The sequence below is a fragment of the Panthera tigris genome, chromosome D4 (assembly GCF_018350195.1).
Source record: "Panthera tigris isolate Pti1 chromosome D4, P.tigris_Pti1_mat1.1, whole genome shotgun sequence".
NCBI classification, from domain to species: domain Eukaryota; kingdom Metazoa; phylum Chordata; class Mammalia; order Carnivora; family Felidae; genus Panthera; species Panthera tigris.
The window spans coordinates 49857690-49880553 of record NC_056672.1 but is presented as its reverse complement, the minus strand read 5'-3'; the positions used below and the strand labels follow the sequence as shown (position 1 = coordinate 49880553).

The window sequence follows — 22864 nt, the reverse complement described above, 5'->3', positions numbered from 1 at the left end:
TTTTACCAAAGTCCGTTATAAAATATAAATGGACTACAGTTTATTATTTATTCCTTAGGTACCTAGGAGAGTATTTTATGTATGGTAATTGATAAATACTTGCTAAATGGTTTAAAACCAGAACAAAAACAACAGTAAAAAAGAAAATTTTCTAGTAACAACCTGGTCACCATAAATATGGAATTTGCTTTGTAAATGGGAAGGGACTTCCAGGATTTGTAATTTCTAAGGCACACTTTATAACAGCATCAAACGATAGATGAGGAAAAAGAGATTCCTTTGTTTTTAATCAACAGAAAAATTATATTTATCTTCCAAATGTTTTAAAATTACCTGTAAACATCCTATTCTTTATCAAATATTTACTCTACATGCATAAGTAATAGGACAGTATATGTGGTGTTACAGAATTTCAGTAATTATGGTTACTTATTATCCTCGCTCTCAAAGAGATTAATACTGATAAAATTCTGAGACAAAATATGTATGGGGTGTGTGTATAATAGCTTATCTTTTTATGTTTGCATTGCCTTAAATAGTATTTAATTAAGGCTAAAAATCAATGAAGAATAATTATGTTAACTGCTGTTATCTGAATATTTATGTCACTCCGAAATTTGTGTTGAAATCCTAACCCCCAAAGGTATTAGTAGGTGCAGTCTTTGGGTACTGACTAGGTAATGAGGCTGAAGCACTCATGAATAGGATCAGCACGCTTATAAAAGAGATCCCACAGACCCCCTCTACCATGGGAGGATACAGCAAGAAAATGCCTGGTATGAACCATGAAGAGGGCCTTCACCAGAATGGGACCATGCTGGTGCCTTGAGCTTGGTCTTCTCAGCCTCTAGAACTGTGAGCAACAAATTCTGGTTGTTTATAAAATACAAAGTTTATGGTATTTTGTTATAGCATCCCAAACGGACTAAGATAACCACATCACATCTACATCTTTGTAGACATTGCTGTCACTGCCACATGTTCTTTAAACATGTTATATATAAAGATCCATATATACATATATATATGCATTAATATAACTATTAATTATAAACTAATAATTGAAAAATGAAATAATATAAATAGCTCACTAATAATGTCCCTTTTATTAGGCTGGGACTTAAATATCATAATTCAAAATAGTTAAAAAGCTCAGGTTAAAATTACAAGTGGTAGGGGCACCTGGGTGCTCAGTTGGTTGAACATCTGACTCTTGATTTTGGCTCAGGTCGTGCTCTCGCAGTTCCTGAGACCAAGCCTGAGTGAGGCTCTGCGCTGACACAGCAGAGCCTGCTTGGGATTCTCCCTCTCTCTCTCTCTCTCTCTCTCTGCCCCTCCCCTGTTCATGTCCTCTTTCAAAATAAATAAACCTTAAAAAAATTAAAAATAAAATAAAATTAATAAAATTAAAAGTGGCAGAGATGGAGATGTTCTCATCCATCTTAAAGTACTTAAAACAGAAATTTTATTTATCTAATCTATGTAGTTATTTTATTTATACAGGATTTGGCTTCTTAGTGGTAAATGAAGATAACAAATGTATAAACAATAAAATTTGTTTTGCAAATATTCAAATTTTTAAAATAAAAAAATGTAACAGAGGAAAACGAGAAAATTTATCAGGAAATAAAGGACTCCAAAGTTAAATTGCCTAATACAGTGCACTTGTAAATGTTTGATTTCTACATGGATTGTACTTACGCTTGTCTTTCAGTAAATATGATATCCATACTTTGTGTTTCTCGATCATTTTGAGCTTTAAGCTGAATAAAGAGTTAACACAGAAGTTAGTGATAAAAATTACCATTCAACTGAGCTACTTCTTTAAAAGGTATGCTGGTCATAAACAACTTGAGAGATTATCATAATCCTAACGCCACTGTCAAAGTTAAAAAAAAAAAAAAAATACGGTACTTATTTCACTGAACGAACTACAACCCTGGAAAAGGAAGTCTTTTTCACAGGCATTGTAATCTCAAACCAAAAATATTCACTGTTCTTTAGTGATCTATCAAATAATCCAATGTAAACTTAATTTATGTAAACAGAATCTATTATTTATTGGCTGTTCAACAGTTGATTAGTAATATGCTGAATTAAGGGCCAACGCAAGTTTTATTCTTAAATTATTCAGAATTTTACCCTGAGTACTCCTATGTGACTCTACCTGTGCATATTCAGCCTAGAATTTTGACCTATCCCAAACAACTGACAAAACACATAAAGAGGTTTTCACATTTTACATTTGTCATGAAAAATATACTTTTAGTGGCGCCCAGCTGGCTTAGTGGGTAGAGTGCATGACTCTTCATCTTGGGGTTTTGAGTTCAAGGCCAACACTGGGTGCAGAGATTACTCAAAAATAGAATCCTATATATACAGGATTATATAAATATAGATTTATATAAATCTATATAAATATAAATATATCTATCTATCTATATATTTAAGTTGGGAATTTTCCTGTGTTCTAAAGTTAAGACTAATTTCACAAAATTATCATGTTTTTAGAACTCTAATTTAGAAAGTCATTTCATAAATTCTATGCTTTCACAGAATAGTCTGACTGTATAAGCTCTAAGCCATATTATAAACTATATAAAAGTTATATAAAGAAATTATAAGTTATATAAACTATAAGCTATATGTATGTTAGTTTCTCCTAAATGTTTGTAATCAAAATAAGTTAGCTTCTATCTTTTTGTCGTCTACCAAAGAATCTAAGAACACTGAACACAAAGTATCATTTATCAATCAAAAAGTAGTATTGTCTGGCATCATATAACTATTCACTTTTCTCTCTTTCTTATAAAACTTTGTAAAAGTGCAACTGTATTTCCAGTGAGTAGTCAGTTCCTTTTGTGCAAATACTGAAACAAAATTATTGCAAACTAATTTATATGTAAGGAAATACAGACAAGACTCCCTAACTAATGCTGTGTGTGAGACCAGTTCAAACATGGCCTTGTAGAAAGATACTAAAGCATCTACTAGGGAGATATGACCAATAGGAAGAAATTTAAAAAGAGCAACTAAGGGGCCACTGGCTGGCTCAGTTGGTAAAGCATGCAACTCTTGACCTTGGTGTTGTGAGTTGGACCCCACATTGGGTATCGAGATTACTTTAAAATCTTTAATGGAAAAAAATGCAACTAAGGGAAGTCAACTATAATAGAAATATTTAAGATCAAAGTAATACCTATCTATAAAGTGTGTAAGGTTTTATCAAACTATTTCTAGATATAAATGCTTTGTTTTGGGTGATATGATCTATGTAAATCTATTACTTATACTTTTAAATTTTCTTACCATGTTGTAATCATTCATTACTTCTTCCATTTCAGTATTGGTATTAAGTTTATCTACCAACTAAAAACAAAGATACAAAAATAAAACATTGTTAGTCTTCATAAATTTTCTCTATAATTCATAAATAGGTATTCAATCTTAAAACAATAAGTAGTCATTTAATTATTATTACTTCTAAATATTTTATCTTTTTTAATTTTATTATTATTTTTAATTTTATTTAAATCCAAGCCAGTTAACATATAGTGTAGTAATGGTTTAAGGAGAAGAATTTAGTGATTCATCACTTAAATATAATACCCAGTGCTCATCCCAAAAAGTGCCTCCTAATGCTCATCACCCATTTAGTCCATCCCTCCAGCCAACACCCTTCCAACAACCCTCAGTTTGTTCTCTGTATTTAAGAGTTTCTTATGACTTGCCTCCCTCTCTGTTTTTATCTTATTTTTCCTTCCTTTCCCCTATGTTCTAACTATTGTTTCTTAAATCCTACATATGAATGAAATCATATGATATTTATCTTTCTCTGACTGAATTATGTCGCTTAGCATAATACACTCTAGTTCTATCTATGTTGTTGCAAATGGCATGATTTCATTCTTTTTAAAAAAATTTTTTTTAATGTTTTATTTTATTTTTGAGAGAGAGAGAGAGTGTGTGTGAGTGGGCAAGGACAGAGAGAGAGGGAGACACAGAATCTGAAGCAGGCTCCAGGCTCTGAGCTGTCAGCACAGAGCCCAATGTGGGGCTCGATCTCATGAACTGCGAGATCATGACCTGAGCTGAAGTCCAATGCTTAACTGACTGAGCCACCCAGACACCCCATGATTTCATTCTTTTTGATCTCTGAATAATACTCCATTGCGTATATATAATCACATCTTCTTTATCCATTTGTCAGTCAATGGACATTTTGGCTCTTTCCATAATTTAGCTACTGTTTATAGTGTATTTTATCTTCTAAGATAAAACAAATATTGAACTACCTAAGTATACACTATGCATTTGGCCAGTCACATTTTTAGGGTGGCAAAGTGAGCTTTGCCTGCTTTGAAAAGATGTTTGACCTTAAAAGGAGTGTCTAAAGAAGACAAAAAGTTTGGGGAATGTCGGTCACTCTCTTTTCCGCAGCAGAGAGCCTATTAACAGATTTACAAATTTATACCAGTGAGAATACAAAATGATTTTCTTGGTCTTCTAAAAATTAAAAACAACAACAAAAAAGCCAACAAGGTAAGGCACAAACACAACACCAGGTAAGCTTCCTTCAAAAAGTTAGGCAATGATAGCAATCGCTAACATATTTGCCTTCCACCAAACATTGTTCTGGACCCATCATATGTATCACTTAATTTTAACAATTACTCTATAAAGTAGATATTATCCGCATTTTGCAGATAAAGAAATTTATTTTTTTTAAGTTTTTTTATGAAATTTACCGTCAAATTAGTTTCCATACAACACCCAGTGCTCATCCCAAAAAACGCCCTCTTCAATACCCCCCCCCCCCCCCCCCCCCCCCCCACCGTCAACCCTGTTTGTTCTCAGTTTTTAACAGTCTCTTATGCTTTGGTTCTCTCCCACTCTAACCTCTTTTTTTTTTTTTCCTTCCCCTCCCCCATGGGTTTCTGTTAAGTTTCTCAGGATCCACATAAGAGTGAAACCATATGGGATCTGTCTTTCTCTGTATGGCTTATTTCACTTAGCATCACACTCTCCAGTTCCATCCACATTGCTACAAAGGGCCATATTTCATTCTTTCTCATTGCCACGTAGTACTCCATTGTGCACATAAACCACAATTTCTTTATTCATTCATCAGTTGATGGACATTTAGGCTCTTTCCATAATTTGGCTATTGTTGAGAGTGCTGCTATAAACATTGGGGTACAAGTGCCCCTATGCATCAGTACTCCTGTATCCCCTGGGGAAATTCCTAGCAGTGCTACTGCTGGGTCATAGGGTAGGTCTATTTTTAATTTTTTGAGGAAACTCCACACTGCTTTCCAGAGCAGCTACACCAGTTTGCATTCCCACCAACAGTGCAAGAGGGTTCCCGTTTCTCCACATCCTCTCCAGCATCTATAGTCTCCTGATTTGTTCATTTTGGCCACTCTGACTAGCGTGAGGTAATATCTGAGTGTGGTTTTGATTTGTATTTCCCTGATGAGGAGTGACGTTGAGCATCTTTTCATGTGCCTGTTGGCCTTCCGGATGTCTTCTTTACAGAAGTGTCTATTCATGTTTTCTGCCCATTTCTTCACTGGATTATTTGTTTTTCGGGTGTGGAGTTTGGTGAGCTCTTTATAGATTTTGGATACTAGCCCTTTGTCTGATATGTCATTTGCAAATATCTTTTCCCATTCCGTTGGTTGCCTTTTAGTTTTGTTGATTGTTTCCTTTGCTGTGCAGAAGCTTTTTATCTTGATAAGGTCCCAATAGTTCACTTTTGCTTTTAATTCCCTTGCCTTTGGAGATGTGTCAAGTAAGAAACTGCTATGGCTGAGGTCAGAGAGGTCTTTCTCCTCTGGGGTTTTGATGGTTTCCTGTCTCACATTCAGGTCTGTTATCCATTTTGAGTTTATTTTTGTGAATGGTGTGAGAAAGTGGTCTAGTTTCAACCTTCTGCACGTTGCTGTCCAGTTCTCCCAGCACCATTTGTTAAAGAGACTGTCTTTTTTCCATTGTATATTCTTTCCTGCTTTGTCAAAGATTAGTTGGCCATACGTTTGTGGGTCTAGTTCTGGGGTTTCTATTCTATTCCATTGGTCTATGTGTCTGTTTTTGTGCCAATACCATGCTGTCTTGATGATGACAGCTTTGTAGTAGAGGCTAAAGTCTGGGATTGTGATGCCTCCTGCTTTGGTCTTCTTCTTGAAAATTACTTTGGTATCCGGAGCCTTTTGTGATTCCATATGAATTTTAAGATTGCTTGTTCTAGCTTCGAGAAGAATGCTGGTGCAATTTTGATTGGGATTGCATTGAATGTGTAGAAAGCTTTGGGTAGTATTGATATTTTGACAATATTTATTCTTCCAATCAATGAGCACGGAATGTTTTTCCATGTCTTTATATCTTCTTCAATTTCCTTCATAAGCTTTCTATAGTTTTCAGCATACAGATCTTTTACATCTTTGGTCAGGTTTATTCCTAGGTATTTTATGCTTCTTGGTGCAATTGTGAATGGGATCAGTTTCTTTATTTCTCTTTCTGTTGCTTCATTATTAGTGTATAAGAATGCAACTGATTTCTGTACATTGATTTTGTATCCTGTGACTTTGCTGAATTCATGTATCAGTTCTAGCAGACTTTTGGTGGAGTCTATCGGATTTTCGATGTATAATATCGTGTCATCTGCAAAAAGTGAAAGCTTAACTTCATCTTTGCCAATTTTGATTCCTTTGATGTCCTTTTGTCGCCTGATTGCTGATGAGAACTTCCAACCCTATGTTAAACAACAGCGGTGAAGAGTGGACATCCCTGTCGTGTTCCTGATCTCAGGGAAAAAGCTGTCAGTTTTTCCCCATTGAGGATGATGTTAGCTGTGGGCTTTTTATAAATGGCTTTTATGATGTTTAAGTATGTTCCTTCTATACCGACTTTCTTGAAAGTTTTTATTAAGAAAGGATGCTGAATTTTGTCAAATGCTTTTTCTGCATTGATTGACACGATCATATGGTTATCTTTTCTTTTATTAATGTGATGTATCACGTTGATTGACTTGTGAATGTTGAACTAGCCCTGCATCCCAGGAATGAATCCCACTTGATCATGGTGAATAATTCTTTTTATATGCTGTTGAATTCGATTTGCTAGTATCTTATTGAGAGTTTTTGCATCCATATTCATCAGGGATATTGGCCTGTAGTTCTCTTTTTTTACTGGGTCTCTGTCTGGTTTAGGAATCAAAGTAATACTAGCTTCATAGAATGAGTCTGGAAGTTTTCCTTCCCTTTCTGTTTTTTGGAATAGCTTGAGAAGAATAGGTATTATCTCTGCTTTAAACGTCTGGTAGAACTCCCCTGGGAAGCCATCTGGTCCTGGACTCTTATTTGTTGGAAGATTTTTGATAACTGATTCAATTTCTTCACTGATTATGGGTCTGTTCTGTTCAAGCTTTCTATTTCCTCCTGATTGAGTTTTGGAAGTGTGTGGGTGTTTAGGAATTTGTCCATTTCTTCCAGGTTGTCCAATTTGTTGGCATATAATTTTTCATAGTATTCCCTGATAGTTGCTTGTACTTCTGAGGGATTGGTTGTAATAATTCCATTTTCATTCACGATTTTATCTATTTGGGTCATCTCCCTTTTCTTTTTGAGAAGCCTGGCTAGAGGTTTATCAATTTTGTTTATTTTTTCAAAAAACCAACTCTTGGTTTCGTTGATCTGCTCTACCGTTTTTTTAGATTCTATATTGTTTATTTCTGCTCTGATCTTTATTATTTCTCTTCTTCTGCTGGGTTTGGGATGTCTTTGCTGCTCTGCTTCTATTTCCTTTAGGTGTGCTGTTAGATTTTGTATTTGGGATTTTTCTTGTTTCTTGAGATAGACCTGGATTGCAATGTATTTTCCTCTCAGGACTGCCTTCGCTGCATCCCAAAGCGTTTGGATTGTTGTATTTTCATTTTCGTTTGTTTCCATATATTTCTTAATTTCTTCTGTAATTGCCTGGTTGACCCATTCATTCTTTAGTAGGATGTTCTTTAACCTCCACGCTTTTGGAGGTTTTCCAAACTTTTTCCTGTGGTTGATTTCAAGCTTCATCGCATTGTGGTCTGAAAGTATGCATGGTATGATCTCAATTCTTGTATATTTATGAAGGGCTGTTTTGTGACCCAGTATGTGATCTATCTTGGAGAATGTTCCATGTGCACTTGAGAAGAAAGTATATTCTGTTGCTTTGGGATGCAGAGTTCTAAATAGAGCAGATAAAGACATTTAGCAAGTTGTGGAACCAGAATTTGAATAGGAAGGCTACTTGGGAATGCAAGCTGGTGCAGCCATTCTGTAAAACAGTATGCAGGTTCCTCAAAAAACTAAAAATAGAACTACCTTACCACCCAGCAATTGAACTACTAGGCATTTATCCAAGGGATACAGGTTTGCTGTTTCGAAGGGACACATGCACCACCATGTTTACAGCAGCACTATCAACAATAGCCAAAGTATGGAAAGAGCCCAAATGTCCATCAATGGATGAATGGATGAATAGGAAGGCTACTAAAAGCAAATTATTTGGGTATAATTTTTTCTGAAACACTAAGCTTTATTAATGTACTATGTATTAGTTTATATAATATCTCACTTCTGATATGAATAGTAAGTACTAATAAAACCTAACATTTGAGATCTTACTATATGTTAGATATCAGCTAAATGTTTTCCCTGTATCAGTTGTTAGGTCTCTATACCTGCAAACAACATATTTCACACATTATTAATATCTTTACATAAGTAATTTACCTAATGCATTCCAGTACAGCTAAATGATTTTATCTAATGTCATTTCATATTTTATAAAAAACTTCCTCATATTCAGAACAAAACATTTACTAAAAAAAAAATCTGTACTGAATACTAGGCTCTACAAAATGTTCATTATGGATTATACAGTTAAACAGATTTGAGAAGTACAGTATTCCATAAGCAACAACATCTGTTTATAAGTACAATATAACAATATCAAGTAGGTATAGCATAATTTACCTAACCATTCTGATAGAATGTTTCTTGTTTTATGTAACACTATTTTTTAACAGAAGTGAGATAAAAGTTTTCCCCTTTAAGACCAAATGCCACTGCCATCTAGAGCACCTACAGAGTTAGAAGAAAGAAAATTCTGACACTAGAAAGTGTAATGGGGCCAAGACCACCCCAAAGATTGCGACAGTTATGAACAAAGCCAAGGAGATTATCTCTTCAGAAAGTAAACATTAGGAAAAATCCTTGGTGGAACTATGTTTATGTTACATACTCTATTTTGGCAGAAGGCAACCACTGTATTTTGGATGAAACATAAGAATGGAAGTAGAATCTGTGCACTACATAATTAAAATTTTTAATATTTCATAATAAAAACCACCCATAGAGAGATAAAATGTTTTTTTACAGAAATGACAGTTAGTACCCAAGAAATTTTAGCTACTTTTAAAATGATTATTTTAATACTGTTAGGGAAAATATGTATCTGCAAGTAAATGTATTTTCTTAAGACTGGAAGAATACATATCTGTTAGGCCAAATGATTTCTGGTGAGAAAAATGAGGGAAAAAGCAAAGGGAGGCTTTAATCTCTATACTCTCCCTTGTTACAATCTTTCACCATAAGCATGTATTCATGTATTATTTAGTATCTAAAATATTTTTTGAAGTGGTAAAAAACAATGGAAATATTCAAAAAAATCTCAGAAAAGGGCAAATACCATATTGTAGTCTGCTAGTTGTCCTTGAAACTCTTTGATTTCAACAGCTAAAGTCTCAGCTCTGTAAGCATAAAACAAATACATTCATAAACACCTAAATAAGAAGAACATTATAAACATTATGTATAATTACAAATTTGGTATTAAACTTCTAAAGCATATTACATTGAATATTGCTCTTAAAAAGACCTTGCATAATTTTAACTGCAAAACTACTCACCTCTTTTCATATGACAAATATACTGAATTCTCTTGATTGTACATTTCTATTTCTTTCTGAAGTTTATTAATTTCTGTTGTAAGTTCACTTATTTTACTTCTAAATGGAAAGAAATAAAAAAGTCAGCAATAATCCTAATCCAGAAAAGAGCTTTTCTAGTCAAGCAAATTTTTCATAAATGTGTAACAATAATATAAGTGGTTTTGTGAAATTTCACTAAAAAAAGAAAAACAATTGATGTGGCCTGTTTGACTAAAATGAGGCATACCCCAAATGATAAGAAACTGAAATAGATTTTCTGATCATTAAGATGAAATAGGACCAGAATGTAAGCCTGGTCAAAATAACAATCTATAGACACAACTAGATGCCTAATTGTCATCCTCACAGCTCCTGCTACTCTCTAAGGTGGGGTTTCTCAAAAGCAGCACTGCTGACAGTTTAGGTCAGTAAAGGATACTCTGGCAGTGGGGAAGGGCTATCCCATGCACTGTACAATGCTTAACAGCATCCCTGGTCAAGTTGTCAGTAGCACACACCCCCAACCCTAGCTGTGACAACCAAAAATATGTCCAAAAATCACCAAATGCTCCCTGGGGGCAAAAATCATGGACAGTTGAGAACTAGTGCTATAGAGTCAAACAATTACAAAAATACCTAGACCCATTTTTTTGATACAGAAGCACAAATCCTGGAAAAGTGAGGATATGCAATGCTGAAAAATAGCTCTATATCCTTTCTTTCTTTTGATTAAAAAGTGGCTGGATATGAAGAGATGCTATGTAAGTGCTGGCCTCATGCTAATGTTAGCATTAAGGAGTGGTGGGGAAAACCTACACTTCTCTCTATTGCCTTCTAGAAGTTTGAGACCCATAAAGGATCCTGATAATTGACAAACAAAAGACTGCAGAAGAAATGAAAAAGAAAACAGAGGTTTTAGGACATGATAGAAGGATGGATTAAATGCAATGGAAATAGTAGACAAAGATATAGATGATGAGCCAAGAACAAAATACAATAAAGCAGAAAAATGAAGACTGAACAGTAGGACATCTGAGCAAAAAAAGGTAGATAAAGAATACGAACAAAGTTCTCAATTTAGAGCTTCATTCTTAGAGACATAATGAACTTCATGAATTAATTAAAATTAGGTTACATTTGTGGCAACTGACCAATTATACATTTATGTAAAACTCTGCACTAAAATATTATAAATAAGTATATGCATTTTCCCTTTCTTATTAGATACAACTGATGACATTTCAGTGGTATGAATAATATATTTCATAGTAGTTAGTGAAAGAAGCATAATAAAAGATTATTCTTATCATTATATGATAGTGAACTTGACATAAATTAATTCACACACATGCAAACAAATACAATTTAAAATCTCGACCTATTTGTATTATCTCATATATTTTGTAGCACAGCCAAATTAACCAGAAATTATAACACAAAATAATTCTTAAAAATCAACAGACACCTAACTATCTTAATAAGCACCAGCGTTAAAACTTCATGACCATGCATAGGAAAAAAAAAAATGTTTATTGAACATACCGAAGAAGTCCAAGATAATAAGATTTGTCTAAAATTTGCCTCTGGGGACCTAAAAAAAATTTTTTTTAATTATTAGTGTTCAGTTTGGAAATACCACCAAAATAGTAAAGCCAAAGCACAACCACAATTACACTCCATAATTCTGTTGAGTCCTTATTTATGCCCCAATAAATCTGATAATCAAGATGACAGATTGAATCAATTGAAAAGACAACTGGGGTGCCTGGCTGGCTCTGTTGGTAAAGCACGTGACTTGTCATCTTATGGGTCATGAGTTCAAGCCCCATATTGAGTGTGGAGCTTGCTTAAAAAAAAAATGGAAAAGAGAACTAATATCTTAGCATCATAACATAATGGAAACTTGAATTAAGATCACAAAAATGGGACTAAAGGTAGCGGTGTTAAGACAGGAAGTACACTCTACAGGTCAGGTTAACTGAATGCAAACTCAATCTAAGAAAGTCTAGGCACACAAGGGTGGCTCAACAAGTCAAGTGGGTGACTCTTGATTTCAGCCCAGATCATGATCTCATGGTTCGTGAGCATGTGCAGAGCCTGCTTGAGATATTCATATTCTCTCTCTCTCTCTCTCTCTCTCTCTCTCTCTCTCTCTCTCTCCCCCACCCCTGCAGTCTCTCTCAATCTGTCTCTCCCTCAAAATAAATAAATATTTTTTAAAAAGTCTAGAACAGGGTTATCCAATAGAACTTTTTGCAACAATGGAAATATTCTATACCAACACTGTCCAATAAAGCAGCTACTTGGAATTATTAAACACTTGAAATGTGGCTGATGATAGCAGAGAACTGAATCTTTTATTTAATTTTAATTAATTTAAATTTACATAGCTACAAGTAGCTATTAACTATCATAAAGCACAGTGAAGATTTAGACTGTGGATTTCTCAATGCAAGAGATTATGATTTTTCATAATTTGTCTTAGAGACCCTTTTTTTAGAAACATGATCTTATTTCAGTTATTTCAGCAGGACTAAGAAAGTACCCCTAGGTTAAATATCCAAACCTTGAGAGAGGTGACCTTGCAAAGTGGAAAAAGTAAGGATAGAGAGTAGTAACTGTGAGGTCTATGATCAGAAGAGGGAGAGAAGACTAGACAATGATATAATTTTGACATTTCTTCACAGTATTGATATCAAGCAAGCATTTCTAAAAAATTGTGTTTTTTGTTTTTTTTTTTTTAAGTTTATTTATTTTGAGAGAGAGAGGGGGAACCAGTGGGAGAGGGGCAAAGAGAGGACAGAGGATCCAAAGTGGACTCTGCACTAACAGCAGAGAGCGCTCAAACCCACAAACTCACAAACCGTGATATCATGACGTGAGCCGAAGTCAGACGCTAACCAACTGAGCCACCCACATACCACTAAATAATTGTTTTTTAATATTTAGTGAGCTAAGTGGTATTATAATAAAGTAAAAAAATTTAAGTCTCCTGAAAGGCATGGCATACTATATTACAAAAGGTAGCATAATATCTTATAATTAATTTTGTCCCAGTAGAATATCTTCATCCCTGGTAAGTCATCTGTCACAAATACAGAAAATAAAAAACTCGTTATAAAGCAGTTTACCATGCTTTGATTTGTATGTATCACAGACCAATTTTTGAATCATAAGTGTACCGTTATGCTTTTTTAAACACATACATAGGCCTAAAGAAAGATGCAGTAAAAAAATGTGTTAGCTTCAATTCCTTACTTAAGAAGTTACGTATTATAATGGATTATTAATTAGAAAAGTAACACTTCTTGAGTCATTTATCATAAATACACAAATACCTTAACAGTGTAATTTTGATATGGAAACAATCAAAAAATATTTCAGAATATTTCTATGTAGTACTAGAAACCTAATTTTCATTCCTGAGCTTTTCTTCAAATTATTTCCAATTTCTTCAAGTTATAGTAAAGCTCCATGTTTAGAAAAATGAAGATTAAAGTTCACAGTGTATTTTCATAGCACTTTTATCCATAATTTTGTGAATCAAGGAATAAAAATTGAATAAAATGGCCTCTTTACACTTCTTGGCTAACTAATATGGTACTGCAGTACTATTTTTTTTTTTTAGTGTTTGTTTATTTTTGAGAGACCTCAAGTTGGGGAGGGGCTGAGGAGGGGGTGGACACAGGATCCTAAGCGGGCTCCATGTAACAGCAGCAACCCCAACACGGGGCTTGAACTCACAAACCGCAACATCATGACCTGAGCTGAAGACAGACACTAGTAACCAACTGAGCCACCCATGTTCCCCCAGTAATATGGTACTGTGATACTTCTTATACAAAATATACTCGTCTTTTTAAAAGAGATACCTTTCATTCCAGTTTTCATTCCACTCAAACCTTGTTGTGTTACAGGACGATCAGCAACTTTGATTTGAGAAGACAGAACTCCCCCTGTCCCAATGGTACCACCACGAGAGCCTGGTCTTGCTGTTCCAGGTGGCATCTAAATGAAAAACATGATTTCAGTTTTAGTAAACTAGAAAAACACTATACCTCTAGTACTGTTATGACAGCAAAGAGATTATTTTTTAAAAATTAAAATTACATTTAATTTGTAAAGTATTCCTTACATTATTGAATTCCCAAAATAGAACATATTAAATAAAAGTCTTTAACATTTAAAATTCTATGAACAATAGATGCCGGCAGCCAAGCTATCCAACCAGCCTGATGGCAGGGCCCAGACGGTGGATGGATCGGGACTGCAGGGCGGCCCACTGACAGTGAAGCTTCTTGTACTCCTGCTTTTATGTAATTTGGCCTTAGCATTGGTCAGGGCAGCCCCCCTACCAATCAAAGTACCTGGGGGAATCGTCTGTTGGCGAATTGCCCACGACAGGCCCCAGGGAAAAGAACCACTAGGGAAAGAAAGAAAATTCTGCAAGAAAATCATGCAGCCCTACATCTAGCCCTTGCCACCCCCTATAAAGACTCCTCTACCTAAAGGAAGGATGGCCCCATATATTTCCCAGCCAAGGAGGGAACAAATGGATTGGAAAGCCCCACTCCGGCAACAAAGGAGTGTATCTATGGATACAAGTTACTCCAACCTTAGGCCCACCTGGCCCCCAGGAGACATTCAAGATGATGATTGGACCTGGTGGGTTAAGGTACAGAATGGTTCATTAGTTCCTAGGTATACATTGTCTCTCTGGGAACACATAAGGCGTGGGTTCCCAGGGTCCTCTTAGCTCCTTCCCAGCACCCCAGGCCAAAGCAAAAACTTTTTTCCTTATACCGCAAATGGTTCAAAAAAACAATTAAGAAGTCCTGTCCCTGTAAGTGTTCCACTTGAGGTGTTGAGAGATAGATGACCTTTCATGAAAATAGCAAAGCAAATGCTTTATAGATTATAGATAAACGTAGATACATAATGAAATAATGTGAAGAAATTAATCAATAAGCAAAGAGCAGGAGGGAACATTACAAGAAAACAACCATGTTGTTCCTTAATGGGTGATTACACATAGGAACATTTTTAGAATTAGGTAATGCCAGACAAATAGATGACGCATGCTACAAGGAAATTGCTAACAAATATAATGCCACGTTTGCCACAATAAAGCGGCCAGTCAAACACACTGCTGTTGTCTGTGTCCATTTTTTAGTTTTTCACCGGCGCCATTCATCCTTCGGGAATCCCTGGATCTGCTAGGGCTGGACCCCGGCAATTAGATAGTATACTTCTTTAAAATTTAAAATTCTAGAGGAGTTAAGATGGCAGAGAAGTAGGGTTACGGGGATTTCCCTTCCCTTCCCTCAAACACAGCTGTATTGAGGTCAGAACACTTGGAACACTCAGGAAATCAATCTGTGGAGTGAGAGAAAAGTCTCCACAGGTAAGGGAGACAGCTCAGCAGGACACAGATGCATTATGTGAACTGGGGGAGATAAAACAGCGTAGGCACAGAGGGGAAGGAGCCCCTTCTGTGGAGAAACAAAACGGAGAGAAAGAAAGGCTGTGGATTGTGGTATTGTGCTAGTACAAGAGAAAAACTTCTCTGGACCATGGACTGGGGAAAAAAAAATACTGAGAGTGCCAGTTTCTACTTTGCAAACAGCCTTAGGAATTGAAGATCAAAGATAGGAGCTTTCAAAAGCGTGCAAATTTCGCCAGACTGAAGTCATTGCAGCTTCCATGTACACAAGCCTGGGGGGGAGAGGGAGCTGGCCCCAGGGCACAGTTGCAATCTCAGGGGCATGCTGAGAGGTAAGTCTCCTTCCTCCAATACTGTGGGAAGAGGGTCTATTGCCCCACCAAGGACAAAAGACCCTTCAGGCGCCAGCAGGGCTGAGTGGTGCTACACCAATAAATGGAATCCACGTGGCACAGGGCCCCTTAAGACACCAGGTTCTGAATCTTAGCCAAGAGCCTAAGAGGTGCGGGAGACTGTGGAGAACAGGCTGACCACCAGCACTATTCTGTAAGGGCTGCCTGAACAGCATGGTTTGAGAAACCCAGTCCAGGGAGGAGAGACTGGGGTGTTGCCGTTTTTCTCCTCATCACCAACACAGTGGGGATTGAGGGAACAGAACAGTTGCCCCCAGTGGAGGCGGGACTGGTTTACACCAGACCCGCCCCTCGTGTCTAGCAATCTAGCAACTGCTCATCTACTGGAGTGGGAATGACACTGACTGAACCAGACAGTCCCTCCTCCAGACGAGCACAGCCACTAGTCCCAGACACCAACAGACAACTGTCTTGTGGTTTTGTATGTTAGTCTGTTTTTCTTTTTTTTTTTCCTCTCTTTTTTCTTTCTACCCTCTTCTTTTTTTCCGTTGGAATCAGGATCATAGTTTCTGATTTGATTTTTGGTCAATTCTTATTATATATATATATGTGTGTGTGTGTGTGTGTGTGTGTGTGTGTGTATTTTTTTCAGGCATTTTTATTCTTTTTACACTTTTTATAAAGCTCCATCTTTATTTTCCTTCCTCTCTCTCTCTGGACTAAGCCTTATAGTTTCTTTGATTCTCTATTTGGTCTTTTTTTTTCACCTCTTTCATTTTTCACTTTCTATGGGATCAGGTTCCCCACCTTTTCCTTTCTTCCAGAGTTACTTCAACGAACAAATCAAAGCACACTTGGTGGAAGGTCCAAACAATCCACCACCACAAGTAAGGAGGAGCTTTGTAGAAGACTGACCAGTGGGTACAGCAGCCAAATACACAACACAAGAGTGCACGCAACACACTCCAAAAACACTTCCTGAAGTGCCTGGCCCTGGCCAGTGTATTATCCCTCTTTAATATAGTAGTAACTTGCAGATGGAAGACATAACAAGCTGTTAAAACACGTAAAAGCCAGAAATGTAGACAAAATGTTGAAACAGGAGAATTATCTTCAAAAAGACAACCCAGGAAGAAATGACAGCCAGAGAATTGCTCTTAACAGATACAAACAATATATCTGAACAACAGTTTAAAGTAACAGTCATAAGACTAATAGCTGGGCTTGAAGAAAGCATAGAAGACAGCAGAGAATCTATTGCTGCAGACATCAAAAACGTAAGAAATAATCACAATGAATTAAGAAATAACTGAGATGCAAAATAAACTAGATACAGTGACAGCGAAAATGGAAAAAGCAGAGGAGAGAAGAAGTGAAGGTAAAATTATGGAAAATGATTAAGCTGAAAAAAGAGGGAAAAGAAATTATGAGACCACAAGGGGAGAATTAGAGACTTAAGTGAGTCAATGAAATGAAATAACATCCATATAATAAGACTTCCAGAAGAAGAAGAAGGAGAGAGAGAAAGGGGCAGAAGGTTTATTTGAACAAATTACACCTGAAAACTTCCCTAATCTGGGGAAGGAAACAGACATCCAAGTCTAGGAGTCACAGAGAACTCCCTTCAAAATCAACAAAAACAGATCAACACCATGACATATAGTGAAACTGGCAAAATACAAAGATAAAGAGAGAATACTGAAAGCAGCTAGGGACAAACAAGCATTAACCACCAAGGGTAGACACATAAGGGTAGTAGCAGACCTGTCCACTGAAACTTGGCAGGCCAGAAGGGAGTGGCAGGAAATAAATACTCAATGTGCTGAAGAGGAAAAATATGCAGCCAAGAATCCTTTATCCAGCAAGGCTGTCTTTCAGAATAGAAGAAGAGATAAAGGCTATTCCAGACAAACAAAAACTAAAGGTGTTCCTGACCACTAAACCAGCCCTGCAGGAGATCCTAAGAGGGACTCTGTGAGTGGAAAGCAGTAAAGATTACAAAAGACCAGAGGCATCACCACAAGCTTGAAACCTACAGATAACACAATGACACTAAATCCGTATCTTTCAATAATCACTCTAAATGTAAATGGATTAAATACTGCAATCAAAAGATACAGGGGTATCAGAATGGATAAAAAAAATAAGACCCATCTATATGCTACTTACAAGAGACTCATCTTAAACCTGAGGACATCTGCAGGTTGAAAATGAGGAAATCCACCTATCATGCTACTGGGTGTCAAAAGAAAGCCAGAGTAGCCATAGTTATACCAGACAAACTAGATTTTAAAACAAAGTCTGTAACAAGAGATGAAGAAGGGCATTATATCAAAAGTAAGAGGTCTATCCATCAAGAAGAGCTAACAATTATAAATGTTTATGTCCCCAATGCCGAAGTACCCAAATAATATAAATCAATTAATCACAAACATAAATAAATTTATACACAATAATAACATGATTGTAGGGGACTTTAATACTCCACTTACAACAATAGACAGATCATCTAGGCAGAAAATCAATAAGGAAACAACGGCTTTGAATGACACATTGTGTTGCATCCACACAACTCCTGAAACAGAATGCTATGGGCACCAGTGACAGTCACAACAAAGTTTATTGCAATGAGAGGCAAGGCCAAATGATCAGGACTGACACTCTAGACCAGAGTGAATCTCTAACAGCCGGGGTACCGAGTTTTTACAGCCAACCACATAGACCACATCGTCTTATCATCACCTGGGAACAAACAAAGAAATAGTTCCCAGATGGGGGTGGAAACAGTTCAGAGATGCCCTTGCCCCAATCCAATCAAACACTAACCCAATTTATTTTCCTTGAACTTTTGTTCCCTTGATTGATAGGACAAGGCTGTTATCTCTTAATCTACAGTGTTAAAACAAAGCTGTTATTTCTTAAGGCTACAGGTTAGCCCTACACTACAATTTAACCCTTACAATTGGAACAGATGGACTTAACAGATACATTCAGAACCTTTCCTCCCAAAGCAGCAGAATACACATTCTTCTCGAGTACACATGAAACATTTTCCAAAATAGATAACATACAGGGTCACCAAACAGCCCTCAACAAATATAAAATGACTAAGATCATACATACCATGCATATTTTTAGATCACAACACTATGAAACTTGAAATCAACCACAAGGAAAAATTTGGAAAGTCCCCCAAATACATGGAGGTTAAACAACATCCTACTAAAGAATGAATGGGCCAACCAGGAAATTAAAGAAATTAAAAAATATATGAAAGCAAATGAAAATGAAAAAATGACTGTCCAAACCCTTTGGGATGCAGCAAAGGCAGTCCTAGGAGGAAAATATATTGCAATTTAGGCCTATCTTAAGAATCAAGAAAAGTCCCAAATACACAATCTAAATTCACACCTAAAGGAACTAGAAAGGCCGTGGCAAAGAAAGCTCAAAGCCCGCAGAAGAAAAGAAATAACAAAGATTAGAGCAGAAATAAAAAATATAGAATCCAGTAACACAGAACAGATCAATGAATATAGAACAGATCAATGAATAGCCAGATGAATCAAAAAGAAAAGAGAGGACCCAAATAGATAAAATCACAAATGAAAGAGGACAGATCATAACCAACACCACAGAAATACAAACAATTATTAGAGAATACTATGAAAAATTATATGCCAACGAACTGGACAATCTGGAAGAAATGGACAAATTCCTAGACACTTACACACTGCCAAAACTCAAACAGGAACAAACAGAAAATTTAAACAGACCCATAATCAGCGACAAAATTGAATCAGTTATCAAAATATCTCCCAAAAACATGAGTCCTGGTCAGATGGCTTCCCAGGGGAATTCTACCAGCCATTTAAAGCAAAGTTAATACCTATTCTTCTCAACCTATTCCAAAAAACAGAAATGGAAGGGAAGCTTCCAGACTCAATTCTATGAAGCCAGCATTACCTTGATTCCCACACCAGACAAGGACCCGACTGAAAAGGAGAATTACAGGCCAATATACCTGATGAACATGGATGCAAAAATTCTCAACAAAATACTAGCAAATCGAATTCAACAGTATATTAAAAGAATTATTCCCCATGATCAAGTGGGATTCATTCCTGGACTGCAGGGCTGGTTCAATATTTGCAAATCAAATGTGATATATCACATTAATAGAAGAAAGGATAAGAACCATATGATCCTAGCAATAGATGCAGAAAAAGCATTTGACAAAATACAGCATCCTTTCTTAATAAAAACCCTCAAGAAAGTTGGGATAGAGGGAACATACCTTAATGTCATAAAATCCATATGTGAAAGGCCCACAGCTAATATCCTCAATGGGAAAAAACTAAGAGCTTTCCCACTGAATTAGGAACACGACAGAGATGTCCATTCTCACCACTGTTGTTTAACATAGTGTTAGAAGTCCTAGCCTCAGCAAATAAGACAACAAAATGAAATAAAAGGCATCCAAATTGGCAAAGAACTCAAACTTTTACTTCTTACAGATGGCATGATACTCTACATGGAAAACCCAAAAGACTCCACCAAAAAATTGCTAAAGCTGATACATGAATTCATCAAAGTTGCAGGATATAAAATCAATGTACAGACATCAGTCACATTTCTATTCACCAATAATGAAGCAACACAAAGAGATCAAGGTATCAATCCCAAGGTATCAAGGTATCAATCCCATTTACAACTGCATCTAGAACGATAAAATACCTAGGAATAAACTTAACCAAAGAGGTAAAAGATCTGTATGCTGAAAATTTCACTATAGAAAGCTTATGAAAGCAATTGAAGAAGACACAAAGAAATAGAAAAACATTCCATGTGCATGGATTGGCAGAACAAATATTGTTAAACTGTTGATACTACCCAAAGAAATCTACACATTCAATGCAATCCCAATCAAAATAGCACCGGCATTCTTCACAGAGCTAGAACAAAAAATCCTAAAATTTGTATGGAACCACAAAAGACCACGAATAGCCAAAGTAATGTTGAAAAAGAAAACCAAATCGGAGGCATCACAATCCCAGACTTTAGCCAACTTCTACAAAGCTGTAATCATCAAGACAGTATGGTACTGGCACAAACACAGACACATAGAGCAATGAAATAGAATAGAGAATTCAGAAATGGACCCACAAACACATAGCCAACTAATCTTCGACAAAGCAGAAAAGAGTATCCAATGGAAAAAAAGACAGTCTCTTTAGCAAACGGTGCTGGGAGAACTGGACAGCAACATGCAGAAAAATGAAACTGGACCACTTTTTTACACTATACACAACAGTAAATGCAAAATGGATGAAAGACTTAAATGTGAGACAGGAAATCATCAAAATCCTAGAGGAGAAAACAGGCAGCAACCTCTTTGATCTCAGCTCCAACTTCTTACTTGACATGTCTCTGAAGGCAAGGGAAATAAAAGCAAAAATCAACTATTGGGACCTCATCAAGATAAAAAACTGCACAGCAAAGGAAATAATCAACAAAACTAAAAGACAACCGATGGAATGGGAGTAGATACTCGCAAATGACATATCATATAAAGCGTTAGTATCAAAAATCTATAAAGAACCTACCAAACTCAACACCTAAAAAACACATAATCCAGTAAAGAAGTGGGAAGATATGAATACACACTTTCCAAAAAAGACATCCAGATGGCCAACAGACACGTGACAAGGTGCTCAACATCACTAATCATCAGGGAAATACAAATCAAAACTACACTGAGGTATCACCTCACATGGGTAAGAGTGGCCTAAATTAACAGCTCAGGAAACAAGAGATGTTGGTGAGGATGTGGAGAAAAGGGAACCCTCTTGCACTGTTGGTGGGAATGCAAACTAAAGCAACCACTCTAGAAAACTGTGTGGAGGTTACTCAAAAAATTAAAAATAGAACTAACCTACAACCCAGCAATTGCGCTATTTATCCAAAGGATACAGGAGTGCTGATTCAAAGGGGCACATGCAACCCAATGTTTACAGCAGCACTAGCAACAATATCCAAATTATGGAAAGGGCCCAAGTGTTCATCAACTGATGAATGGATAAAGATGTGGTATATATGTATACGATGGAATAATACTCAGCAATGAAAAGAATGAAGTCTTGCCATTTGTAATGACATGGATAGAGCCAGAACATATTATGCTAAGTGAAATAAGTCAGTCAGAGAAAGACAGGTATCTATGATTTCTTTCAAGTGTGGAATTTGAGAAACTTAACAGATAACCATAGAGGAAGGGAAGGGAAGGAAAAATAATATACAGAGAGAGTGGCAAACCATAAGAGACTCTTAAATACAGAGAACAACTGAGGGTTGATGGGGCTAGGTAGGGGATGGAGGGTAGGGGAAATGGGTAATGGGCATTGAGGAGGGCACTTGCTGGAATGAGCACTGGGTGTTGTATGTAAATGATGAATCATGGGAATCTACTCCTGAAGTGAAGACTACACTGTATGTTAGCTAACTTGAGGGGGAAAAAAAAAATTCTACGTTAACTATATTTCAAGAAAAATAAAATTTTTTTAAAAATTAATTTTATGTGTAGACATTATATAATAACCTCAAAACTGGAAAGGAATTAAATATCCACATTTTTGTCCCTATTTGACCGTAGGAAATGGTTGAATAAGTTACAGTATATTTTAAAAAGTAGTTTACAGAACAGTATTTATAATTCCATTTTGTAAAACAAAAAAGTCTGAGAATTATATAAGAAACAATAACAATGGTTATCTCCATATGATGTGATATTATAGTTCATTTTTATGTTATTTTTACAATTCAGTGTTTTCAGCATTATTGTGGTAAGTATATACTACCTTCAAAATCAGAAAAAATAAATTTTCATTTTTAAATTATAATTACATATAAATTCTATCATGAGATAGCCAAGTGTCAAAGGGCCGACGTCATTCAGCAAGCATTCATATCATTACTCTACATGATTCTCTACTTCAGGTCTGTAAAATCCAATATAACATTAGACAATCTGAGGAAAGGACAAAAGACTGTCCTCTTGTCAGTTCATACAGCATGGACAAGTTAGAAAGGTAGGAGACAACC

General features: G+C 36.1%; 1 protein-coding gene across 3 annotated transcripts in view; it reads right to left on the bottom strand.

Annotated features, from left to right (window-relative positions):
* IFT74 (intraflagellar transport 74) overlaps positions 1–22864 on the bottom strand; it is an 88614-nt gene that overhangs the window by 60017 nt on the left and 5733 nt on the right. For all 3 annotated transcript variants that reach the window (XM_015544923.2, XM_042964707.1, XM_042964706.1), the window contains exons 3-8: positions 13843–13978; positions 11513–11561; positions 9950–10048; positions 9730–9790; positions 3310–3369; positions 1702–1763 (exon numbers count right to left, since the gene is read on the bottom strand). In XM_015544923.2, coding sequence (XP_015400409.1) covers positions 1702–1763; positions 3310–3369; positions 9730–9790; positions 9950–10048; positions 11513–11561; positions 13843–13978 — 467 coding nt within the window. The remainder of the gene's footprint in view (positions 1–1701; positions 1764–3309; positions 3370–9729; positions 9791–9949; positions 10049–11512; positions 11562–13842; positions 13979–22864) is intronic.